Source organism: Loxodonta africana, chromosome 4 (assembly GCF_030014295.1).
Source record: "Loxodonta africana isolate mLoxAfr1 chromosome 4, mLoxAfr1.hap2, whole genome shotgun sequence".
Classification (NCBI taxonomy): Eukaryota; Metazoa; Chordata; class Mammalia; order Proboscidea; family Elephantidae; genus Loxodonta; species Loxodonta africana.
The window spans coordinates 47,860,592-47,884,432 of NC_087345.1; the positions used below are offsets into that span (position 1 = coordinate 47,860,592).

A 23,841-nucleotide genomic window follows, 5' to 3' on the forward strand; every position below is an offset into this window, starting at 1 on the left:
AGGGTAGCCAAAAGAACTCAACAGAACTTAACAGTTGTTAATATAATTTAGTTAAACCCTAAGCTTAAGAGACTAGGGGTCCAAAACAATTAAACTGATTTACTAGAAAGTTTTAAGATTTCTATAACAGATTGAATAAAGGAAATTGAGAATTTAAAATACATTTTAAAAAATAGTTGCTTACTTGCTTCTCACTTAACAATTTAACTATGAAAATGACTATTTAAATTTCACTTGGAAAAGGTTCTCCCATGCATCTGTCAGTTAGTTGTACTGTGGGGGAATGTGTGTTACTGTGATGCTGGAAGCTATGCCACCAGAATTCAAATACCGGCAGGGTCATCCATAGTGGACAGGTTTCAGCTGAGATTCCAGAGTAAGACAGATAGGAAGAAGGACCTGGAGGTCTACTTCTGAAAAGAATTAGCCAGGGAAAACCTCGTGAATAGCAGTGGAACACTGTCTGATATAGTGCCAGGAGTTGAGCCCCTCAGGTTGGAAGGCACTCAAAATATGATTGGGGAGAACTGCCTCTTCAAAGTAGAGTTGACCTTAATGACATGGATGGAGTCAAGCTTTCGGGACCTTCATTTGCTGATGTGGCATGACTTACAACGAGAAGCAGCTGCAAACATCCATTAATAATTAGAATGTGGAATGTATGAAGTATGACTCTAGGAAAATTGGAAATCATGAAAGTTGAAATGGAGCACATAAACATCAATATCCTAGGCATTAGTGAGCTGAAATGGACTGGTATTGGTCATTTTGAATCCAACAATCATATAGCCTACTATGTCGGGAATGACAACTTGAAGAGGAATGGTATTGCATTCATTGTCAAAATGAACATTTCACGATCTATCCTGAAATACAACGCTGTCAGTGATAGGATAATATCCATACGCCTACAAGGAAGACCAGTTAATATGGCCATTATTTAAATTACACACCAACCACTAAGGCCAAAGATAAAGAAATTGAAGATTTTTACCAACATTTGCAGTCTGAAATTGATTGAACATGCAGTCAGGATGCATTGATAATTACTGGCAATTGGACTGTGAAAGTTGGAAACAAAGAAGAAGGACTGGTAGTTGGAAAATATGGCCTTGGTGATAGAAACAATGCTGGAGATCGTATGGCAGAATTTTGCAAGACCAACAACTTCTTCACTGCAGATACCTTTTTTGAACAACAGGAATGGCAGCTGTACAATATACACGTGGACCTCGCCAGATCAATACACAGGAATCAAATCGACTACATCTGTGGAAAGAGACAATGGAAAAGCTCAATATCATCAGTCAGAACAAGGCCAAAGGCCAACTGCGGTTCAGACAATCAATTACTCATATGCAAATTTAAGTTGACACTGAAGAAAATTAGGACAAGTCCATGAGAGCCAAAGTACAACCTTGAGTATATTCCACCTGAATTTAGAGACCATCTAAAGAATAGATTTGATGCGTTGAACACTAATGACCAAAGACCAGACCAGTTGTGGAATGACATCAAGGATATTATACATGAAGAAAGCAAGAGGTCATTAAAAAGACAGAAGAGAAAGAAAAGGGCTAAATGGATTTCAGAAGAGACTCTGACACTTGCTCTTGAGAGTCAAGTAGCTAAAGCAAGAGGAAAAAAAAAAATGAAAATAGCTGAACAGAAGATTTCAAAGGGCGGCTTGAGAAGACAAAGTAAAGTATTATGATGGCATGTGCAAAGACCTGGAGATTCAAAACCAAAAGGGAAGAACACATTCAGCATTTCTCAAGCTGAAAGAACTGAAGAAAAGATTTAAAACTGAAGTTGCAATACTGAAGAATTCTATGGGGAAAATATCAAACAACACAGGAAGCGTCAAAAGAAGATGGAAGGAATACACAGCCACTATACCAAAAAGAATTGGTTGACGTTCAACCATGTCAGGATTTATCATATGATCAACAACTGATGGTACTGAAGGAAGAAGTCCAAGCTGCACTGAAGGCATTGGAGAAAAACAAGGCTCTGGGAATTGACGGAATACCAGTTAAGATGTTTCAGCAAATGGATGTAGCGCTGGAAGTGCTCACTCATCTGTGCCATGAAAATTGGAAAACAGCTACCTGGCTAACCAACTGGAAGAGATCCATGTTTATGCCTATTTCCAAGAAAGGTTATCCAACCTAATGCTGAATTTATCAAACAATATCATCAATAACACATGCAAGCAAAGTTTTGCTGAAGATCATTCAAAAGGGGCTGCACCAGCGTATGGAAGGGAACTGCCAGAAATTCAAGCTGGATTTAGAAGAGGACCTGGAACCAGGGATATCATTGCTGATGTCAGATAGATCCTGGCTGAAATCAGAGAATACCCCAAAGATGTTTAGCTGTGTTTTGTTGACTATCCAAAGGCATTCGACTGTGCAGATCATAAGAAATTATGGATAACATTGCAGAGAATGGTAATTCTGGAACACTTAATTGTACTCATGAGGAATCTGTACATGGCAGTTATTAGAACAGAACAAGGTGATACTGCATGGTTTAAAGTCAGGAAAGGTGTGCATCAGGGCTGTATCCTTTTACCATACCTATTCTATCTGTATGTTGAGCAAATAATTTGAGAAGCTGGACTATATGAAGAAGAACGGAGCAACAAGATTGGAGGAAGACTCATTAACAACCTATGTTATGCAGATGACAATCTTGCTTTCTGAAAGGGAAGAGGACTTGAAGCACTTACCAATGATGAAGACCACAGCCTTCAGTATGGATTATACCTCAACATAAAGAAAACAAAACTCCTCACAAGTAGACCAATAAGCAACATCATGATAAACAGAAAACAGATTGAGGTTGTCAAGGATTTCATTTTATTTGGCTCCACAATCAACATCCATGAAAGCAGCAGTCAAGAAATCAAAAGACACATTGCATTAGGAAAACTGGCCGCAAAAGTCCTCTTTTAAAGTCTTGAAAAGCAAAGATGTCATCTTGAGGAGTAAGATGCGCCTGACCCAAGCCACGGTGTTTTCAATTGCCTCATATGCATGCGAAAGCTGGACAATGAATAAGGAAGATCGAAAAAAAAAAATTGATATCTTTGAATTGTGGTGCTGCCCCAAAATATTGACTATATCATGGAAACCCTGGTGGTGTAGTGGTTAAGTTCTATGGCTGCTAACCAAAGGGTCGGCAGTTGGAATTTGCCAGGTGCTTCTTGGAAGCTCTATGGGGCAGTTCTACTCTGTCCTATAGGGTCACTATGAGTTGGAATCGACTCGATGGCACTGGGTTTGTTTTGTTTTAGTTTACATGAATTGCCAAAAGAATGAACAAATCTGTCTTGGATGCAATACAACCAGAATTCTCCTTAGAAACAAAGATGGCGAGACTATGTCTCACATACTTTTGGACATGTGGGATCAGTCCCTAATGCAGGACATCATGTTTTGTAAAGTAGAGCGTCAGTGAAAAAGATGAAGACCCTCAACGTGATGGATTGACATAGTGGCTGCAACAATGGGCTCAACCATAACAACTATTTTGAGAATGGACCGAGCAGTGTTGTCTTCTGTAGTGCATAGGTTCTCTATGAATCAGAACCAACTTGGTGGCACCTAATAACAACAACATTAGCAGGTTGGAGCCCCTGGACGGTGCAAACCGTTAAGCGCTTGACTATGAACTAAAGGGCTGGTGGTTTTAATCCACCCAGAGTCTCTTTGGAAGAAAGTACTGGCAATTTGCTTCCAAAATGTCAGTCTCAAAAACCCTGTGGAATTCTCAGTTGTACACTATAAACATGGGATCACCATGACTGATGGCAGCTAACACACAACAGCTGGAGCAGGTTGTCAAATTGTTTTTTTTTTTTTTTTCTTCTTTTTATGTCTGCATTTGTACCTTTAACCAACTGGAATTTGTTTCTTGTTCATACTATATGATGTAGAACTCTGTGGCCTAGATTGTCCATTCAGGTATTGAAGTACTGTTATAAGGGTCTTTTTATAAATGAGAATTATGTCTTCCACAAAATTAATATATGAGCAGTAATTCCATAAAATATGAAAAGGAGAAGAAGAATTGAAACACTTCTAGGCTCAGAATACAATCATTTTTACCTTTAGATAGAGCATCTTCTGGTATTTTTGTTCTACCTTTTTGCATAATTTTGATCACACATTATTTGTAGAATTTAAAAATATTATTTGTAAAGTTTTTTACAAATATATTATTTTATAAATATAAAAGTTATATGCATATTAACGAAAACTAGGAAAATATGGAAGTTTATAGAGAAGAAAGTAACAGCAATACATAATCACATTAAACACAGATTTTGAGAGCCATCTAGTCGATTTTCGACTTATAGCAACCCCATGTGATAGAGTAGAATTGCCCCAAAGAGCTTGTTGTTTTTTTTTTGTCTGTAATCTTTATGGAAGCATATCACCAAGTCTTTCTCCCTTGAAGTTGATAGATGTGTTCCAACTGCCAACCTTTCAGTTTGCAGATAAGCTAACCTTTTCGCCACCACAAAAAACAAAAAAAACCATTGCTGTCCAGTTGATTTTGACTCATAGTGACCCTACAGGACAGGGAAGAGCTGCCTCATAGAATTTCCAAGGAACAGCTGATGGATTCGAACCGCCGACCTTTTGGTTACAGCTGAATGCTTAATCTCTGCACCACCAGGGCTTCTTTTAAACACAAATAACCGCTATTAATATGTTATTGTAATCCCTTGATCTTTTCCTCTATATGTTTTTACATAGTTAAAATTTTACACATGGTAAATATACAATAACATTTACAGGTAGAGGATAAAAGAAAATATGTGCAGATGTTATTGACCAATGATACAGGACATGTTCATCTGGGAAGAATTTTGAAGACAGAAAAAGTCTATAGAAGTCACCTTGAAACTGACCAACTCAACTCTGACTTTCTGAAGAGAATGAACCAGAACCAAAATTGTATTTGACAATTATCCTTGTAAACTTCTGTGTAAATGTGATAGTCATTTAGCAGGTTCATGTATGAAAGGAATCCAGTTATTCCTCAAGTATCTATAAAAAATAAGAAGAATTATTCTACTTAAACCTTAGATCCAGTTTTATTTATAAATTTCCTGATTCAAGAAAATTGGAGGTACAGAAGAAGAACCAAGATTTGCAGTACTAATACAAAGCCCTGTGTCATTCTTCAGCTGCAAATCAACATGAGAAAAACTAAATCCTATTGGATTCTTGAATTTAGGTTAAAACCAAGTAAAAGAACTCCAGCCCTTTTACACCATGCTCTCTCCATTCTTGGATCTTAGTTATTATTTTTTTTTTTAAAGAAGAATACCTAAGTGATTTATTCCCCAAGCCCTTACATACGAGAATAAAATATTAAATTTTTGTGTCAACAAAAGAAATAGAAATTTTTAAAACCTATAATTATAGGGCAATAACATTTCCCTGTAAAATTCTCAAAACATTCTCCACTATATTCCTTTAAAAAATATTACAGAGTAGAAGCTTGAAGTCAATCTGTTCATTTTGTTTGCAAACATTTTTGTTGTGTATTAATTTATATTATTTCAGCTTAGATGTTGGTAGGATTTTAAGAAAAGAAAAAAACAGCTTCATAATACCGAAATGGTACCCCTCTCATGCTGCTTTCCGCTGTACCCTCTGCTTAATTTTTTTTTCTTCTGTTACCCCACTCCCTGTCTACCATCACTTCTTCTGTGGAATATTTCCCGAAGACATTCACTCCCTAGGAGACAAGATGAATCCCTTCTTTTCTCTCTGTGCTTCTGCTATAACCTGTGACATTTCTAAAGTCATGCCTGTAACACTTTATGGATGTACATTTTGGAATATTTACCTCTCATCTGTGTTCTGCTGGAGCCCTGGTGCTGCAGTGGTTAAGCACTATGGCTGCTGACCAAAACGTTGGTAGTTCAATCCACCAGCGACTCCTTGGAAACCCTATGGGACAGTTCTACTCTCTCCTATAGGGTTGCTATGAGTCAGAATTGACTCGACAGCAACCAGTTTGGGTTTTGTCTTATGCTAGACATTAGTGCATGGACATGGACTTGTTCATCTTGCTTTTCTTTCTAATACAGTGTCATATGCATAGTGAGGGTTCAGTACATGCTGCAAGAATGAAAACAATGTTTAAATATCTAGAGCAAATCACTTAAACAACTCCTTCATCATGTTTCTAAAAATTCTCGACAATAGCTTCCAGGAAAATATTTCTAATCACAGTGGTTTTATTTTACTTCATCTATATTTTGTTTTTTTCCTGTTCACTTAGGCTGGATGTGAAATTGTAGTCATGGCATCTGGCATAGATACATGATACCTAGCATGATCTCAATACATGTTTGAACAAAATGATAAATAAATGGTAATAGATTATTTGTAACAGATTTATTCTGTTTTGTTTTCAGAATTTAGTATCGAGCTTAAGAAAAACCAATGTTTACTTTAAAAGAAAGTCCGTATCCTCACTGCACATATTCTTTAAATATAGAAATATATTTATTCACGTATTCTGTATTTATCTACTCAAATCAGCTATTTGGTACTACTGAATTTGAATTGAAGTTTATCTGTGCTATTACTGTCCAAGAAATGGTGGCAATATTATTGAGACAATGTATGATTGTCTTTTATACTATACGAGTGAGCATAAATGAAGTGCCCTGCTGGTGCAGGGTTTAAAGCACTCAACTGCTAACCAATAGGTTAGCAGTTCGAACCTACCACCCTCTGTTCAGGAGAAAGATCTGGCAATCTACTTTTGTAAAGATTTACAGCCTTGTAAACCCTGTGGGGCAGTTCTACTCTGTCTATGTGGTCACTGTGAGTCAGAATCAACTCAATGGCATTTAGAGGTTTTTTTTGGTGCATAAATGTTGGCACCACTTGTTTTTCAAGGGCTGCTAGAAAGAACAACAACAAAAACTTAAGGTGAGCGACTTTAAACAACAGAGGTATATTGCCTCATATTTCTAGAGGCTGAGAGTCCGAGATCAGGGTGTCGGCCATGTTGATTCCTTCTGAGGATTTGAGGGAGAATCTGTTTCATGCCTCCCTCCTAGCTTCTGGTAGCTCCAGGTATTCCTTGGCTTGCAGCTGCAGTGTGGCATGGAGTACTTCATCTTTTTCTGTGTCTCTGTATATTCTCTTCTTTTATAAGGACACCAGTCATGTAAGATTAGAGCTCATCCTACTCTAGTATGGGAGCCCTGGTGGCACAGTAGCTAAGAGCTCGGCTACTAACCAAAAGATCAGCAGTTCAAATCCACCAGCCACTCCTTGGAAACCCTATGTGGCAGTTCTACTCTGTCCTACAAGTTTGCTATGAGTCAGAATCGGCTTGACAGCAACAGGTTTGGTTTGGCTTGGTTTTACTCCAGTAAGACCTCATGTTAACTGACAACATCTTTAGACTCTTTTCCAAATAAGGTCATGTTCAAAGGTGTAGAACTTCAACATATCTTTTTTGGGGACACAATTCAATCCATAACACCATTCTTTTTGGGAAAAGTAATCATCTGGGCATTTTTTATTCATATTAATGGTAGATACATGATTATTGATGCTCTTCAATATTACTGATTTTACCAAACTTTAACTTGACTTGAAAGCACCTAATTTTTATATTCTTCTGATAAAACTCTTTGAGTAGACTAGAATGGGTAAGAAGGTTTCTACCTCAAAAAGTCAGAGATTTAGAAAGAGCACCTGTGTTTAAATCCTAACTGCTATGTATCTTACCTATAAAGCATGCTTGCTTTGTACCATAGCTGGGCACATCACTAAACCTGTCTGAGCTTTAGCTTCCTTATTTGCAATGTAAGAATAATCACAAAGCATTCTTACCTACCGCATGAGTTTATTGGAGGACTTAACAAAAAACTATATTTGACGGTCCTTTGAGGAAGTTTGTTATCATTATCATTACTAGTCTTTTCTTCCTCATCACAACTCAAAACAGGCCTAATGGCTATAACTTTTCTTAGCACTGAGTCCTGTACTCTTGCTAAGGTAGTTAGTTCAATGTTTGTTACTATTGATTCCACTCTAGCTAGGACCTTTTTCAGCTCACTGGAAAGAACCTAGAAGTCAATAAGAGACTGATATTCTAAAAGGGAAGTTGATAAATAAAGTACATTTCTTATCTAAGCTTCAATGTTAAAAAAGCTTGTTCCTTCTTCCCAACCCTCACCTCAAGTTTTACAATTTTTAAAGTCAGTGACAGGAAACCTCCAGCCTGTCAATGCTATACGTTCTCTATTTACATGAAGGCTTAAAGTGAACCAGAAAATAAATCTTGCTGGGCATCACTGTCAGCCCTATGGAATAGTTCAACTGCTATAATTTTCCAGTTTGCTACCACATACAGCTACAAATGGACAGTGCAACTTGGGACTGCAAAAGAAATCTTAAATGAAAAAAACAATTACACTTGTTCCTATCAATAGCTGCATATTTTGTGCAAAATGTGATGATAATCATATTTCATAAAACCCTTTTCATTTTTGTGACTTTCTGAGGCTTTGTTAAGTCAGCATCTTTCTTTCTATTCATCAGAAAGTATTGGATACTGCCCTGAGGGCATGTGCAGCCTTCCACAAAGCAGAGTAGGAGAACAAATCAGGCAAGCATTAAAAAAGGCAAGCCAAGCAAGGCAGATACACACAGTGGGCACATGTCAGAGAGATGAACAGTTGACTGCAAGAGTTCTTTTATGTGTTCCTGATGTGAGGTTAAGTGTTGAATACAAGCCCACGTGGGGAGGTAATTTACTCCTGCATTCTAAGCATTGATTTTAAAATAGACTAATAAATAAAATATAAGTTACAGGTTAGTGCCTTGGGGGAGATTATTATAGCCACATTCATTCAGATGTGTAGGAACTTGGTTTTCTTTGTTTCTGCCCCCTTGTAGAGCCATAGACTGGTTTGCACTGGGGCAGTGTGATTTTACCCTGAGGGAGAACTGAGCTCATTAACATTTGATGGTTTGTCACCTATACTCCAAGTAACATTTCAGAAATAGGAACAATATGTGATAACATGTACAAGCATATGCACTCTAAGTAAACAGTTCTATGGTGTAATAATTCACTAGTCACTTCATATCAGCATCAAATCTTTAATAAATGAGCATTTTTCTTGAGTTGGTGAAAACTAGCACACAGATTCCCGCAGTGTCTTCCCAAGAAGAAATAGAATGAAGAATTTATACAAGCATATTTTGCCTCTATGAGCAATTGTTTGACATAAATAATAGATGACTCATAATGTTCTGATGACAGAAAGAACTTTTATTTCTATACAAATATATGCATAGTGTGAGGTGGTGAACATGAGCAGATGGCCAAATAGGTCAAAGAATATCTGTTCCCAAATTGTGTGGTTTCTAACAGTTTGCAGCATATCTGTGTTCTGATTCTAGACAGATCAGATTCTGTCTGTCTGAAGCTCCCTTGGCACAAACTAGTTATCCTATTTTGTCACTGGTCTTCTAAGTATTGCCAGTGTCAACATAATTTTTCTGATGTGGTTCTTAAATATGATAAAGATTTTGATTTATCTGTTATGAAATATTTCAACCTATTAAAGAATAAGATTAACAAATGACATTGACCTTGCTTCTCGAAGTCTAAGGCACTCTGATGATAGACAAAGATAGGTTTGACACGCTGGTTTGCATTTTTGCAACCCAACAGCCCAAAGATTACATTGCAAGTCTCGATCATCTCAGATTCCCTCCCAGGAACTCTTTTCAGTGCCAATGTAGGCCCACACTTCTGGTTTCTTCCATTTTCACTATATTTTAATATGGGGGAATAGATGACTATTTTGCAATCATCTACCAGACACTCGGTGGTATAGATTCTTTGGATGGCAGGACACAACATAAAAACACTCTGTTTGTTGCTTACAGCTCCAGACTAGAAAAGGTTGCCAAGTGTGGCCACACAATGCCATGTACATGGGGACAGGGTTATAGCAAGCTGAAACTGTAGGAGGTGTCTTGTGTATGTCAGGAGTATGGGGCTAGCTAGGTTTCATGGAATTCTTGGCAACTTGGAATTTAGAAAATTTCCTCAGGTCTAAGGAACAAGGAACTCTAGTGTAAACTATCTGTGGGCATCTGGCAGGTGAGTATGTCTGTACTGTAACCCAGGAGTGTTGGATCCTGATAAGGGAAGTATTTGGGGTGTAGGTTTAGCAAACTGCTTGGAAAGGAGAATTAATAGAGTTTTTATGATCACGATCTCAAAACTGGGTCAAGAGAGTACTTGTGAACTATTTATTATATGCAAGAGTCCCTTAATGTCATATCTCCAACTGACAGTTGACTTTTCTGTTTTTCTCTCTAATTTTCATTCTGTTTCTAATAAAAGGCCTGTTTTTCTCAGGTTATTGTTTCCCAGAATTAACTTGTTCAGAAAGAATGGAGAACTGCTTTTCATTTTGTTTTACTCTACAGCCATATAAAACACTGTACAGACTACATGCCTATGTATTTATAATCTGTCCTTTATGTGTGAAATTGGAAACAGAATTTTAGTTTAAACATTTAAAGGGTGATTTTTTATGAAGGAACAGATTTTAATATGTATGATTAAAAAATCTGCGTCTAAAATTAACCGTGATTTTGTCCCTCTATTCCACAGAAGAGAATGTTTAAATTTCATCAAATGAAACATATCTTTGAATTATTGGATAAAATGAGATGCTTGCGAAAACGTTCTGCAGTGTCATTTCTGGGAGTTCTTGTCATTTTTCTTCTATTTATGAATTTGTACATCGAAGATAGTTATGTTCTGGTAAGTTTTAGAAACTGATTTATTTTGTTTGAAATAAAGCTAAGACTTAGTCCAAACATAGCCTCACTTTGATCCCAGGCTGTAGATGTAGCCTTAGTGCGGGCAAAATTATAACATGTATTCTTTTATCTTTTTTTTTTTTCTTTCAGTGTGTGTTATGTTGTTGTCGTTGTTTGACATCCTTGAATGGGTTTTGACTTACAGCAACCATTATGTGCAACAGAATGAAACACTTCCCGGTCCTGTGCCATCCTCCCAATTCTTGCTGTGTTTGAGCCCATAGTTGCAGCCACTGTGTCAATACATCTTGTTGACAGTCTTCCTCTTTTTCGATGACCTTCTGCTTTACCAAGCGTGATATCCTTCTCCAAGGACTGCTGCCTTTTGGTAACATGTCCAAAGTACATAAAACATAGTCTGGCCATCCTCCCTTCTAAGGAGCTTTCTGGCTGTATTTCTTTCAAGACTGATTTGTTTGTTCTTCTGGCAGTCTATGGTATATTCAGCACTCTTCACCAACACAAAAATTTAAATGCATCAATTCTTCTTCGATCTTCCTTATTAACTGGCTTTCTCATGTCTATGAGGTGATCAAAAATGCCATGGATTGGGCAAGGTGCACCTTAGTCCTCAAAGTGACATTTTTCCTTTTCAACACTTTAAAGACGTCTTTTGCAACAGATTTGCCCAATTCAATATGCCATTTGATTTCTTGATTGCTGCATCCATGGGCATTGATTGTGGATCCAAGTAAAATGAAATCCTTGGCAACTTCAATCTTCTCTCCATTTGTCATGATGTTGCTTATTGGTCTAGTTGTAGGGAGTTTTATTTTTTTTATCTTGATGTGTAATCTATACTGAAGGCTGTAGTCTTTGATCTTCATCAGTAAGTGCTTCAATTTCTCTTCGCTTTCAACAAATAAGGTTGTATCATCTGCATATTGCAGGTTGTTAGTTTCCCTCCAGACCTGATGACATGTTCTTTCTTCATACAGTTCAGCTTCTTGGGTTATTTTCTCCTCATACAGGTTGAATAAGTATGGTAAAAGGATACGACCCTGATACACACATTTCCTGATATTAAACTAACTAGTACCCCCTTGTTCTATTGATGACTGCCTGTTGGTCTATGTACAGTTTCCTCATAAGCACAGTTGACCGTTCTGGAATTCTCATTTATGCAATGTTATCCATAATTTGTTATGATCTACACAGTCCAATGTCTTTGCATAGTCAATAAAAGAGAGGTAAACATCCTTCTGGTTTTCTCGGCTTTTAGCCAAGATCCATCTGACATCAGCAACAATATCCCTCATACCACGTCCTGTTCTGAATCTGTCTTAAATTTCTGGCAGTTCCCTGTGGATGCACTGCTGCAACTTCTTTTGAGTGATCTTCAGCAAAATTTTACTTGTGTGTAGTGTTAATGATATTGTTCAATAATTTCCACATTCTGTTGGATCACCTTTCTTTGGCATGGGCACAAATGTGCATCTTTTCCAGTCGATTAGCCAGCTAGCTATCTTCCAAATTTCTTGGCATAGACCAGTGAGCACCTTCAGCACTGCATCCATTTGTTGATACATCTCAGTTGATACTCCATCAATTCCTGGAGCCTTGTTTTTCACCAGTGACTTCAGTGCAGCTTGAACTTCTTCCTTCAATATCATAGGTTCACGCATATGCTACCTTCTAAAATGGTTGAATGTCAACCATTTCTTTTTGGAACATTGCCTCTGCATATTATTTCCTCTTCTTTTGATGCTTCCTGTGTCATTCAATATTTTGCCCATAAACAAAACAAACAAAAAAAACCCCATTGCAATCAAGTCAATTCTGACTCGTAGGGACCCTGTAGTCATTTATTTCATTTGCTTTAGCTACTCGTGTTCAAGAGCAAGTTTCCGAGTCTTTTCTGACATCCATTTTGGTCTTTTCTTTCCTGACTTTTCAATGACCTTTTGCTGTTTTCATGTATGATGTCCTTGATATTATCCCACAACTCATCTGGTCTTTGATCATTAGTGTTCAATGTGTCAAATGTAAAATATTTGCATGTAGACTACTCAGTACTTAAAAGAAGTCATAAAAATGAGTAGATCCTAATATATGGATCAATTTTAAGTGAAATATGGAAATATAGAAGAATTTTGTCTGCCTGGTTGTGAGAACTTCGTTAATTTCTAATATTTTTTTGTAATTATGGCATTACTCATGCTTGATGAGAATAATATGGATGTTAATGTTTATTCATGGTTTTCTATCAGCATTCACCCCAAGAAATCTTTAAAAAAAATCTTAATCTTTATGCTGGTGGCGTAGTGGTTAAGTGCTATGGCTGCTAACCCAAAGGTCGGCAATTCGAATCCACCAGGTGCTCCTTGGAAATTCTATGGGGCATTTCTACTGTGTCCTATAGGGTCACTATGAGTCAGAATCTACTCAACAGCAATAGGCTTTTTTGGTTTGGTTTTATGCTATTATTTGTAGTCCCATATTTCAGTAAATCAAAACTTTTAGATTATAGGGAACTTTAATGTACTTCTTATCATTCAAACATGCTGTAAATTTCAATCAGTATTTAGTTTTAACAAAATAGCAATAAACAATCTGACAGTAAACACAAAGAACATTTTTTATTTTATTAATTGAACATGATTTATAGATTATCTACTATTTGCCAGATACTATTCTATATCCTGTTGGCCCACCATATAATATAATGTTAGCAGGTACAGATCTTCCTGGGAATCTTCTGTAAATCATCTTACTTCCTTCAGTTTTGTTCTTTGATGGTGTAATTCTTCCAGATTTCTAGACTTTGCTCTGCCTAGGCCTTGTTTCTTCAGTTGTAGGTCCAGATTCTGGGAACTTTTCATGCTACCTTCCACAGTCAATTCACAATGGCTGAAATCACCATAGATAGGCATAACTTGACTAGGCATGATTTAGGAACTGTAGTAAACTGAAGCAATTGACTAAAGATATGCATTTTGTATTTTTTAGTCCAATTATTAGATATATAAAACTCAAGGACAAGAGAACAAGGCTCATATGATCCAGCTATTTTTTTTTTGACAGAATTAAAGTTTATAAACTAAATAGAGGAGCCCTTGTTTAATGATTCAGTTTTGTAATAAAAATATATCTCTTGGTGCTCCGTCTACCAAAAAAAAAATTGCTGTTGAGTTGATTTTGACTCATAGTGACCCTATATGACAAAGTAGAACTGCCCCATAGAGTTTCCAAGGAGTGCCTGGTGGATTTGAACTGCTGACCTCTTGCTTAGCAGCTGTAGCACTTAGCCACCACACCACCAGAGTTTCCCTCTGTCTACTGATAGACATTAAATTGCATCTTTTAAATCAAACACATGGTATATGTAGGTTGCTCCTTGTGTTCAGTGAGTTGCTGCATTTGTGAGACAATATCAAGTGCAATTTCAACCTTTAACTTTCAACAGATGAAAGATCATTATATGAAACAAACATTCATATATCTTTCTGGAATAGAACCCCTTCAAATTCACTATGAAATGTGTAAAATGTAGTAGAGCATGTATTCATAAGAAAATCAAATATCATATGCCCTGATTTATGAATTTTTACATAGTCCTGTCTAAACATCGGTCCTTACGGCCTAATGGAAAAGGTATAATTCATTATTTCAAATTTTCACTACTTACTAGATGATGTTTTCTAAGTACCTAAATTGTGCTTCGAGCTGAATTTTATCCAAGGCTTAATATATGCGAAGGTTTGAAAGATTCTATTACTCACGATTATTTGAAGGAACTCTGGAGGCACAATGGTTAAATTGTTTACTAATTGAAACGTTGGCAGTTCAAACCCACCAGTCACTGCATGGGAGAAAAGATGTGGCAATCTGTTCCCCTAAAGATTAGAGCCTAGAAAGCCCTATGGGGCATCCTACTCTGTCATACAGGGCTGTGATGAGTCAGAATTGACTTGACAGCAAACAACAACAAATACAACATAATTATTTAATTCCACTAAAACTTTTTTTAAAATTGGATAGAATTCGTGGAAAACTGTTCCCCCACTGATATATAATGCAGTTTTTTTGAACACTTCTCTCTTGTTTATTTTAGTTTTCATAAATTTATCTGACGAGATTTTCCTTCTTACTTCCAGAATGTCACATTACATGCAGTTTTCTAAGCATAAGCATAGACATTAGTAGGTCTTTTTTTTTTTTTTTTCCACCTCACTTATTTCCCAGTGAAATCATATAATTCAGAGAAATCAGATGAAGAGTTAGGAGCAATAAGACCTCGGGAGTTACTTTAGCACCTTCAATTCTGTTCTCTTTGCCACGAAATCCATTTGTGGCCTGAAATCCTGGGCATTTTAACAGGCTTGGTATATTTGCTTATGTATTAGAGACATATCTGCCTTTCAGTGAGAATGGAAGCCAAGCTTAGTGTAAGAGAAAATACCATTACAAGACAAACTAAGTAGAAGAGACGCTGCATGCCCAATCAACTTAGCCTCTCGGCTGTGAGCATCTTCAAAGTAGTCACTAGGGTATATATTTAGTCTGTAGCTAGTCCATTGAATTGCATTCCCATCCAGAAAATGATTGTCATAAAGCTTTGTCTTATTACTGAGAAATACACTACAGCATAGTAGCTACAAAAAGAAGGTATCCAGGGACAGCCTGACTGTTCAGGTAGATGCCTCCGGAAAGCAGCCAGCAAGGCTGACTCGGGTGAAAGTTGCATTATTTATTTATGCCAAAAACTGTAAAGACGCTTGTTCTTCAGAATTTAATAAAGTGCTTTCATATATGTTCTACTTTATTTTATGTTCTCTTATGTCCTTCAATCAGGATCAATGTACTCCATCTTAACACAGAAGAGGTCTTATTTTTTCATGTTCATTATAGAATTCTTAAAATTCTTAAAGAGATTTTCACTATTCTGCACTTCCTTTAAAATGTAACATTACAGAATGGTAAAGTGAATTCACTATGGTGACTACTGTGATGTTTATAGATATTTTCCTAGATACTATCGACTGTGAACACTAGAATAGTTGATGCTAGATCGAGACCCCAATTACTTTTTTTAAAATTCAACGTTAGTTTTGTGTACATCCTTTTAAATAACAAAATGGTCAATTATCATTACAGAAATAATAAAATAAAAGAAAGCAGTAAAGATTTTTTTTTTTTCCAAAACAACACAAAATGCCCATAATGTGTTGCCTACATATATACTCTCCAAAGGAGCTCTGGTGATGCAGTGGTTAAGCACTTGGTTGCTAACCAAAGAGTCAACAGTTTGAACCTACCAGTTGCTCCAGGGGAGAAAGACGTGGCAGTCTGCTTCTGCCATTGATTTAATCCTGACTCATAGCAACCCTATAGAACAAAGTAGAACTGCTCCACAGGGTTTCCAAGGCTATAATATTTCAGTTAGCAGCCATCACTTTAACAATTGCACCATCAGGGCCCCTTCCATAAAGATTACAGCCTTGGAAACATCATGGAGCAGTTCTACTCTGTCCTGTAGGGTCGCTTTGAGTCAGAATCAATACCAATGGGATATGTATGTACAAATATTTGTATATTTCCTCCCAAAATAATTATATTATGTATCCCAACTCATAAGATCCCTAGGTGGCACAAATCGTTTTTACTTGACTGCTAACCTAAAAGTTTGCAGTTTGAACCCACCCAGAGGTATCACAGAAGAAAAGACCTGGTGATGTATTTTGGTTAAGATTGTTGTTAGTTGCTATCGGCTCATGTGTGTCAGAGTAGAACTGTGCTCCATAGGATTTTCAAGACTGTGATCTTTCACAAGTAGATTGCCAGGCTTAAAATTAAGATTACAGCCAAGAAAACCCTATGGAGCCGTCCTGCTCTGTAGCACATGAGGTCACCATGAGTCATAGTCAATTTGACAGCAACTAACAACAACAACAATGTACTGATTCATAACCTACTTTATTTGAAAGTGTGAAGAATTTTTGTCAGTAGGTATATTTTTGCATCTGCATTAAACTTTGTGTATTATTATAAGTAATATTTTCTAATTTAAGTATGTAGGCTCTTTTGATACATTGGAATAAAACAAAGATAAAAATCTCCTCTCACTACTTAAAAACTGGAACACTATCAAACTTACTGAAATATGAGTTCATTCGCACTCACATAGCAGAGATGGATCACCCTTCTAAATTATCTATTTATTATTTCTAAACTTTTATGCATGTGTTTTACCACATACGGATGTACTGCTAAACATTATCTTTAGTTTTGCTCACTTTGGGTATATTTTTCTTTTGTCTTTATTAAGATATAATTCACATAGAATACAACTCATCAATTTTAAGTGGACACTATGATGGTTTTTACTCCCATTCTCTCTTCCCTCATTCCCTGGTAACCATCAGTCTTCTTTTGTTTTGATTGATTTACCTATCCTGGGTATTTCATATAGGTGGGATCATGCAATATTTGTCCTATGGTGTCTGGCTTATTTCACTTAGCATAATGTTTTCAAGATTCATCCATGTTGTGGTATGTATCAGAACTTTATTTTTCTTTATACCCATATAACACTCCATTGTGTATAGCCATCAAAATTTATCTATTCATCTGCTTATAGTCAGTTAAGTTTCTACCTTTCAGCTATTGTGAATAACACTACAATAAACTGGTGTATTTGTGTGGTTTTTTTTTGAGTCTCCTTTCAATTCCCACCCAGAGGTAAAATTGGTTGGTAACATAGTATTTCCATTTCCAAATGACCAAGACAATACAATATGTAGAAATAAAATACTGAGGACCATGTGTAAGTTCATAAACCTAATTCAGTATACTAAAAAATGTTCAGAATGAATCTTGATTTAGTAAGGACCATATAGAAAGCTCTTGTAAATCCTCAGTCATGTCCACCAATCTCAATTAATATTTATCTTAAAAAAATTTCAATCTGGCCACAGATTTTAAAGTTTTGAGTTATTCATCTTTTTTCCTTTGCATTGAGTTTGATGCAAAGTATTAAAGGTTCCAATGGAAGTAAAATTTGTATCTGAATCATTTGTAATCTTTTAGAGCAGGAGTTTAAAGTTTTACTGACCATAGCCAAATAATAGCAGGACCAAAGCATTTAATCCACTCGCTTTCTCTACAGTTTTAGCAGCTTACATATGCTTAACAGTCTATAGGCAATAGTAGACATCCATCCACATTTATCACAACACAGTACACACCTTACCTAAAGAGGAATAGTTCCTCCTGCTCAAAGACATATTTTATCAACAGTAGTCAATTATATATAAGCCCAACAAGTCATTTTGCTAATACATATAACCAATAGCAGTTTGATCAAATTATTAGATAATTATATCTACTACTGAACTTACATCAAAAAAGAGAAAATAAAGCAGAAATAAGTCATTATGAAAGTATATATTTTCCCTGTATATGAATGTTTTCTTGAATATAAACCATCTTAAAAATTTAATGACATAATTCCACCACCAAAATAGATATAAGGGATCTTAATTATAAAAGGACCATACTTTACCTCCAACAGAATAGCACACACACAGAAAATATATTATTGCTGGAAAAATGAATGCATGATCTAAGCATATTTCTTAGATTTTGAACAAATATATCTTAAATGAGGCACCTCAGAAACATTTGTAAACAAACAAGCACTGGTATGTCTCAAGGGCCGGGACTGGCCATTCTCAATGGCTTTTGATGACAGTGATCTTATAGCTGGCTGATTAAAACTTCATGATTAATAAATTATTTAAAATATAACCATCATGTCCAGTACTACATCTTCTTAATCATTTCTAAATTTTCACATTTATAGAAATAATATGTGATCTTTTCTTTGGCAGTACTTGGTGAAGAGTAAATAGCTTAGTCTAACTCAAATATGGGGATTTGATGAGAACTGTCCTGAGACGAAACTGTAAAATAGATTACTGTCAAATTTGAAGATTCTGGTGTTATGGTAAAGAATTTGAATTTTATGGTAGATGCAGTGGGGTTTTCATTTTGGAGATTTTTTAAATCAATAAAGTGTCATTATTAGAATATCCAATAGAGAAGCAAATGCAACTGTGATATAAAGTGTAGGGTAGAAGAGACATAGCCTGAAGCAGACTCTAAGTCAGAAATCAGGTAGACATGATTATGTAAGTTTCATGGTACCAGTCATTGAGGGTTTTATAGCACCCTATATTATATATCCTACCCATATTCATTGCTTAGTTAAAAAAAAAAAAACTGTGTAATCCAGTGTCACCTACTATTTACTTTCTTTCTCTGCCTCTTTCTTGGGATTCAGGAAGGCGATAAACAACTTATAAGGGAAACATCCACTCATCAGGTGAATTCAGAACGCTATGTACATACATTCAAAGATTTATCTAATTTCTCAGGAGCCATAAATGTCACCTATCGCTACCTAGCTGCCACCCCTTTACAAAGAAAGCGTAAGTACCCTTAAACTTTTAGATAAAGAATACATAAAATATTTCATTTTAAAATATGCCAACACATTTCATTTGTATAGCAATAAATGTTTAAGAGCTTTACTAATATATTATTTGGGAAAGACTTCAATGGTTCTTAGATTTTTAATAACTTTTTTTTTAATTGAGGATGCAATTTTTTCATGGATTCATTTCCTTTAATAACAATATTCTAAAGTGCCTAAATATAATGTGAACATTTTAACAGTTTGCTGTAGAACTATGTAGAGAGAGATTAGGGAAAATCAATTTAATAAGTTAGTATTTAGCCACTAAATATTTCCATATTTTAAATTTTGTAAACTTTAATGGTTTGATTTTTATTACTTATTACCTATTTTGAATGAATGAAAGTTAAATTGGAAAAACCTGTTTGTTTAAAGCCAAGAAACATCATACTATATTTCATAGATTCCAGGGCACCATAGATTATAAAACATATCCTTATCTAATATGCCATAGTGATACCAGAGTTACTCTAGCAAGTCCTGCCAACTGCACCAGTTGTACAAACCAGTCCAGGGAGACTAAGGTAACCCATCTGTGATGCCAAAGTGTGTGGTGGACAACAAATCTCACTCCACACTCCTCCTGTGTCTTGTGGAAATTTCAGCTTCCTTTTCCTGTTCAGGTCAGACCCCAGCTATCCTCGCAGCCCTTCTCTCTCTCATCCCCAGCCACCCAGGACTAGGTCAGTGGGTACCAGCCACAGCCTGGAAATCCACATGACTCCCTCCATTCCAGACTGGCTGGTTTCCTCTGCTCCACTGAGTCTGATAATTTGCTGTAAAGAATCATAGACTCCACAGAGACTATAGCGTACTTAGTAGAGATTTATTACAACAAAAAAGGATACAAACAAACACATAGAGTGAGGTCTGGGAAGGGTCACAGCATGGGACCACTAAGAAAGTATAATCATTATCTATTTTATTTATAAGATGCCAGTGACTGTAACATGCAACCTGATTTTAAAATGTTTCAGTGTGAAAAATATGAATCTTAGAATTAGTGAAATATAGTGATATCACAACCAAATATAAAGACTCCTTATTAGATTGTGTGGAGACCACAACAATTGAGGTTCCTATTAAATGTTTTTACAAAGAGTTTGTGATCACCAGGTTGAGGCAATTGTGACTTAGTTAATTTACATTTCTTTAGCTCTCTTTTACATTTATTCTACCATTTCAGTTGTTTACTTTTTAAGCGTCTTTCTAATTATGTAAGACTGCCACTATTATTTCATCTCTTTACACCTCCTTTGTTCGACTGTTACTAACTTCCCCTTTCCATGCTAAATTACTAGTATCTGTTGACATGTATACCAATTGCTTTATCCCAAAGAGGCTATATAACACAGAGGATAAGAGCAGGACAGTTTAAATATTGGTGTCACACAACTTACTTTCTGTGATACTTTTTGTATTATCTCATCTCACTATAACTTAGATCTCATCCATATAACTGCCACTAATCCATCTTATTACGTCATAGTGATAGGATTTACAACACATGGGGAAATCACATCAGATGATAAAATGATAGACAATTATATAAGAAAATCATGACCTAGCCAAGTTGACAGATATTTTTGAGGGACACAATTCAATCCACAACAGTAGCAAACCTATTTCAAGAGTCTGTTATGAATATTCAAGTGTACATTGCACGTAAAGTACATAGACATCTGCATTGTATGTAGAAAGTGCTCTATCATTGTTGATTATTATTGAGTGTTGATGAAGACAGGTGGCTTAACATTTAATGGTTCCAGGTAATATACCTGTTTCAATAGAAGTCTGGTCTTAAGCCCAGGTACTTAAGCAAAATGTATAAATCTCCATCTCTCTGACACAACAGTAAGAAAGATTTTTCTTGGAAGGAGATTTTTCAGTATCCCACAAATCACATCGTCTAGGTGTGTATGTTAAAACAATAGTTTTGGTGAATATAAACACTTCCGTATTTTCCAAACATTGGTTCAGAAATTATATTCATTTCTGAATCATGATGAATATGTGAGCCTTAAAAATTGAAAATATTTCAGTAGACTCAGCTAACACTTCTCAGAGAAGAACTATCATTTCCTTCAAAATATCTAATTTTTAATTTTACATTGTGATTTTCTGAAGAAAAATTTCTCCAAATAAAATTACTATAAATTTGTTTCAAATTAAAGAAAATATTAATTCCTAAGTCTTAAGATAGTAGATGAATTTCAAATTAAAATTTTGAAGCCCAGTTATGAACTTTACTGACATAATATTGTGACAATGCTGAAAGATAAAAATATGCAACATATTTTCTATGAAAAATTTAAAGATTATTATTTTTAATTATTTGAGGCTAATTTGTCAGCATTTACTGTAGATTTCCTGGCCCTTTTGCAGTTTTTTTTTATAGCTTTTATATGATCTAAATATATATCTATATTCTCTAATGAGAATGTATGAGAACATTAAGCCACAAAACACTTTAAACCATTTTTTTAAATTTTATAAACAAGTGCATATAGAAATAGGGCCCATCTGTTAGTCCTTAAGATGCAATTTATCTTTCATAGAAAATATCAATTATATATAAATTATTACCTTTATATATACAGCTTAATGATTTAATAAAAAAATGTTGCATACATTGTTTTTACTAGGCTTACTTAATATGGTAGCAGACCTAAGAGCAACATTATCTTTTTTTTTTTTTTTTTTCTGTGATTTTCAAAACCTATTTAACTTTTAATTTGTCTTCTTTCTTAATTCTTTTGCTCAGGATATCTTACAATTGGACTTTCATCAGTAAAAAGAAAAAAAGGAAACTATTTACTTGAGACAATCAAGTCGATTTTTGAGCAGTCCAGCTATGAAGAACTGAAGGAAATTTCAGTGGTGGTTCATCTAGCAGACTTTAATTCATCCTGGCGTGAGACCATGGTCCAGGATATTACACAGAAATTTGCCCATCACATTATTGCTGGAAGATTAATGGTTATACATGCTCCTGAGGAATATTACCCAATCTTGGATGGCCTTAAAAGAAACTACAATGATCCGGAAGATAGAGTCAAATTTCGTTCCAAGCAAAATGTAGATTATGCTTTTTTGCTTAATTTTTGTGCCAATACTTCAGATTATTATGTGATGCTTGAAGATGATGTCCGATGTTCAAAGAATTTCTTAACTGCCATCAAGAAAGTCATTACATCATTAGAAGGAACTTACTGGGTAACTCTTGAATTTTCTAAGCTTGGCTACATTGGAAAGCTCTATCATTCTCATGATCTCCCACGTCTGGCACATTTTTTATTAATGTTTTATCAAGAAATGCCTTGTGATTGGCTATTGACTCATTTTCGGGGTCTGCTGGCTCAGAAAAACGTGATCCGTTTTAAACCATCGCTGTTTCAGCACATGGGTTACTATTCATCATATAAAGGGACAGAAAACAAGTTGAAGGATGATGATTTTGAAGAGGAGTCATTTGACATTCCTGATAACCCTCCTGCAAGCCTATACACCAACATGAATGTATTTGAAAATTATGAAGCAAGCAAGGCTTACAGTAGCGTTGATGAATACTTCTGGGGAAAACCACCTTCAACAGGAGATGTCTTTGTGATTGTATTTGAAAATCCAATTATAATCAGCAAAATTAAAGTGACTACCGGAACAGAAGATCGACAAAATGACATTTTGCATCATGGAGCCCTAGATGTTGGAGAAAAAGTTATACCTAGCAAAAAAGGGATACAATGTGTTACTTATTTAAAACTAGGGGAATTCAAAAATGGAAACTTTGAAATGTCAGATGTGAATCAAAAAGTTCCGTTTGATATTCATTGTATGAGGATATACGTTACCAAAACACAAAAAGAATGGCTGATCATTCGGAGTATTAGCATTTGGACTTCTTAGCCAATTAAATCAATATGTTCTATTACTGAAGCAGGTCTTCCTGTTTCCTTTTTTTGCTACCTTCCTCTTTTGCTACCTTTGTCTTTTGGAGGGAAAGCAATGGGTGAAATACGTAAAAAGAAAAGTTAATCATCTTGGCAGTTTTGATTTAAACATTGTCAACATAATTTTACTCTAACCCGCCCTTGTGTTTATTTTAGCATCTGAAGTTGAATATCAGCCCGTCATAATGACACTTTCATATATATATCATGGTTGTTTGAAAATTGGAACTGACTTTCAAAAGGGTGATAGATTTAAAATGAGAAAACATATTTTGTTGGATGCTGTTTCTTGAAAGTTACCAGATGTGTACACTTCTTCCTTAAGAGTCGATAATTCATTATATCATCAGATAGACCTTATTAAGCATCTGTGTGAAGGTGCAGCTTGTTCGAAAGATAGTCTGATTTTTTTTCTCATAAACTTAGATTTCCATTGACTTCTGTATGTCTACAATCAATACCTCTCATAGAGATGATGTCTTTGAATAGAACTTTGTGTGTGGGTGGGGCT

At 35.6% G+C, this 23,841-nt stretch overlaps 1 protein-coding gene across 1 annotated transcript; it reads left to right on the forward strand.

Annotated features, from left to right (window-relative positions):
- The first annotated feature begins 10,695 nt into the window (after positions 1–10,695).
- MGAT4C (MGAT4 family member C) lies at positions 10,696–23,494 on the forward strand. The gene is made up of 3 exons (XM_003405241.3): positions 10,696–10,842; positions 19,186–19,333; positions 22,145–23,494. Exons 1-3 carry the CDS (start codon positions 10,696–10,698, stop codon positions 23,284–23,286), a joined length of 1,437 nt encoding a protein of 478 aa, XP_003405289.1. The 3' UTR covers positions 23,287–23,494.
- Positions 23,495–23,841: the final 347 nt, after the last annotated feature.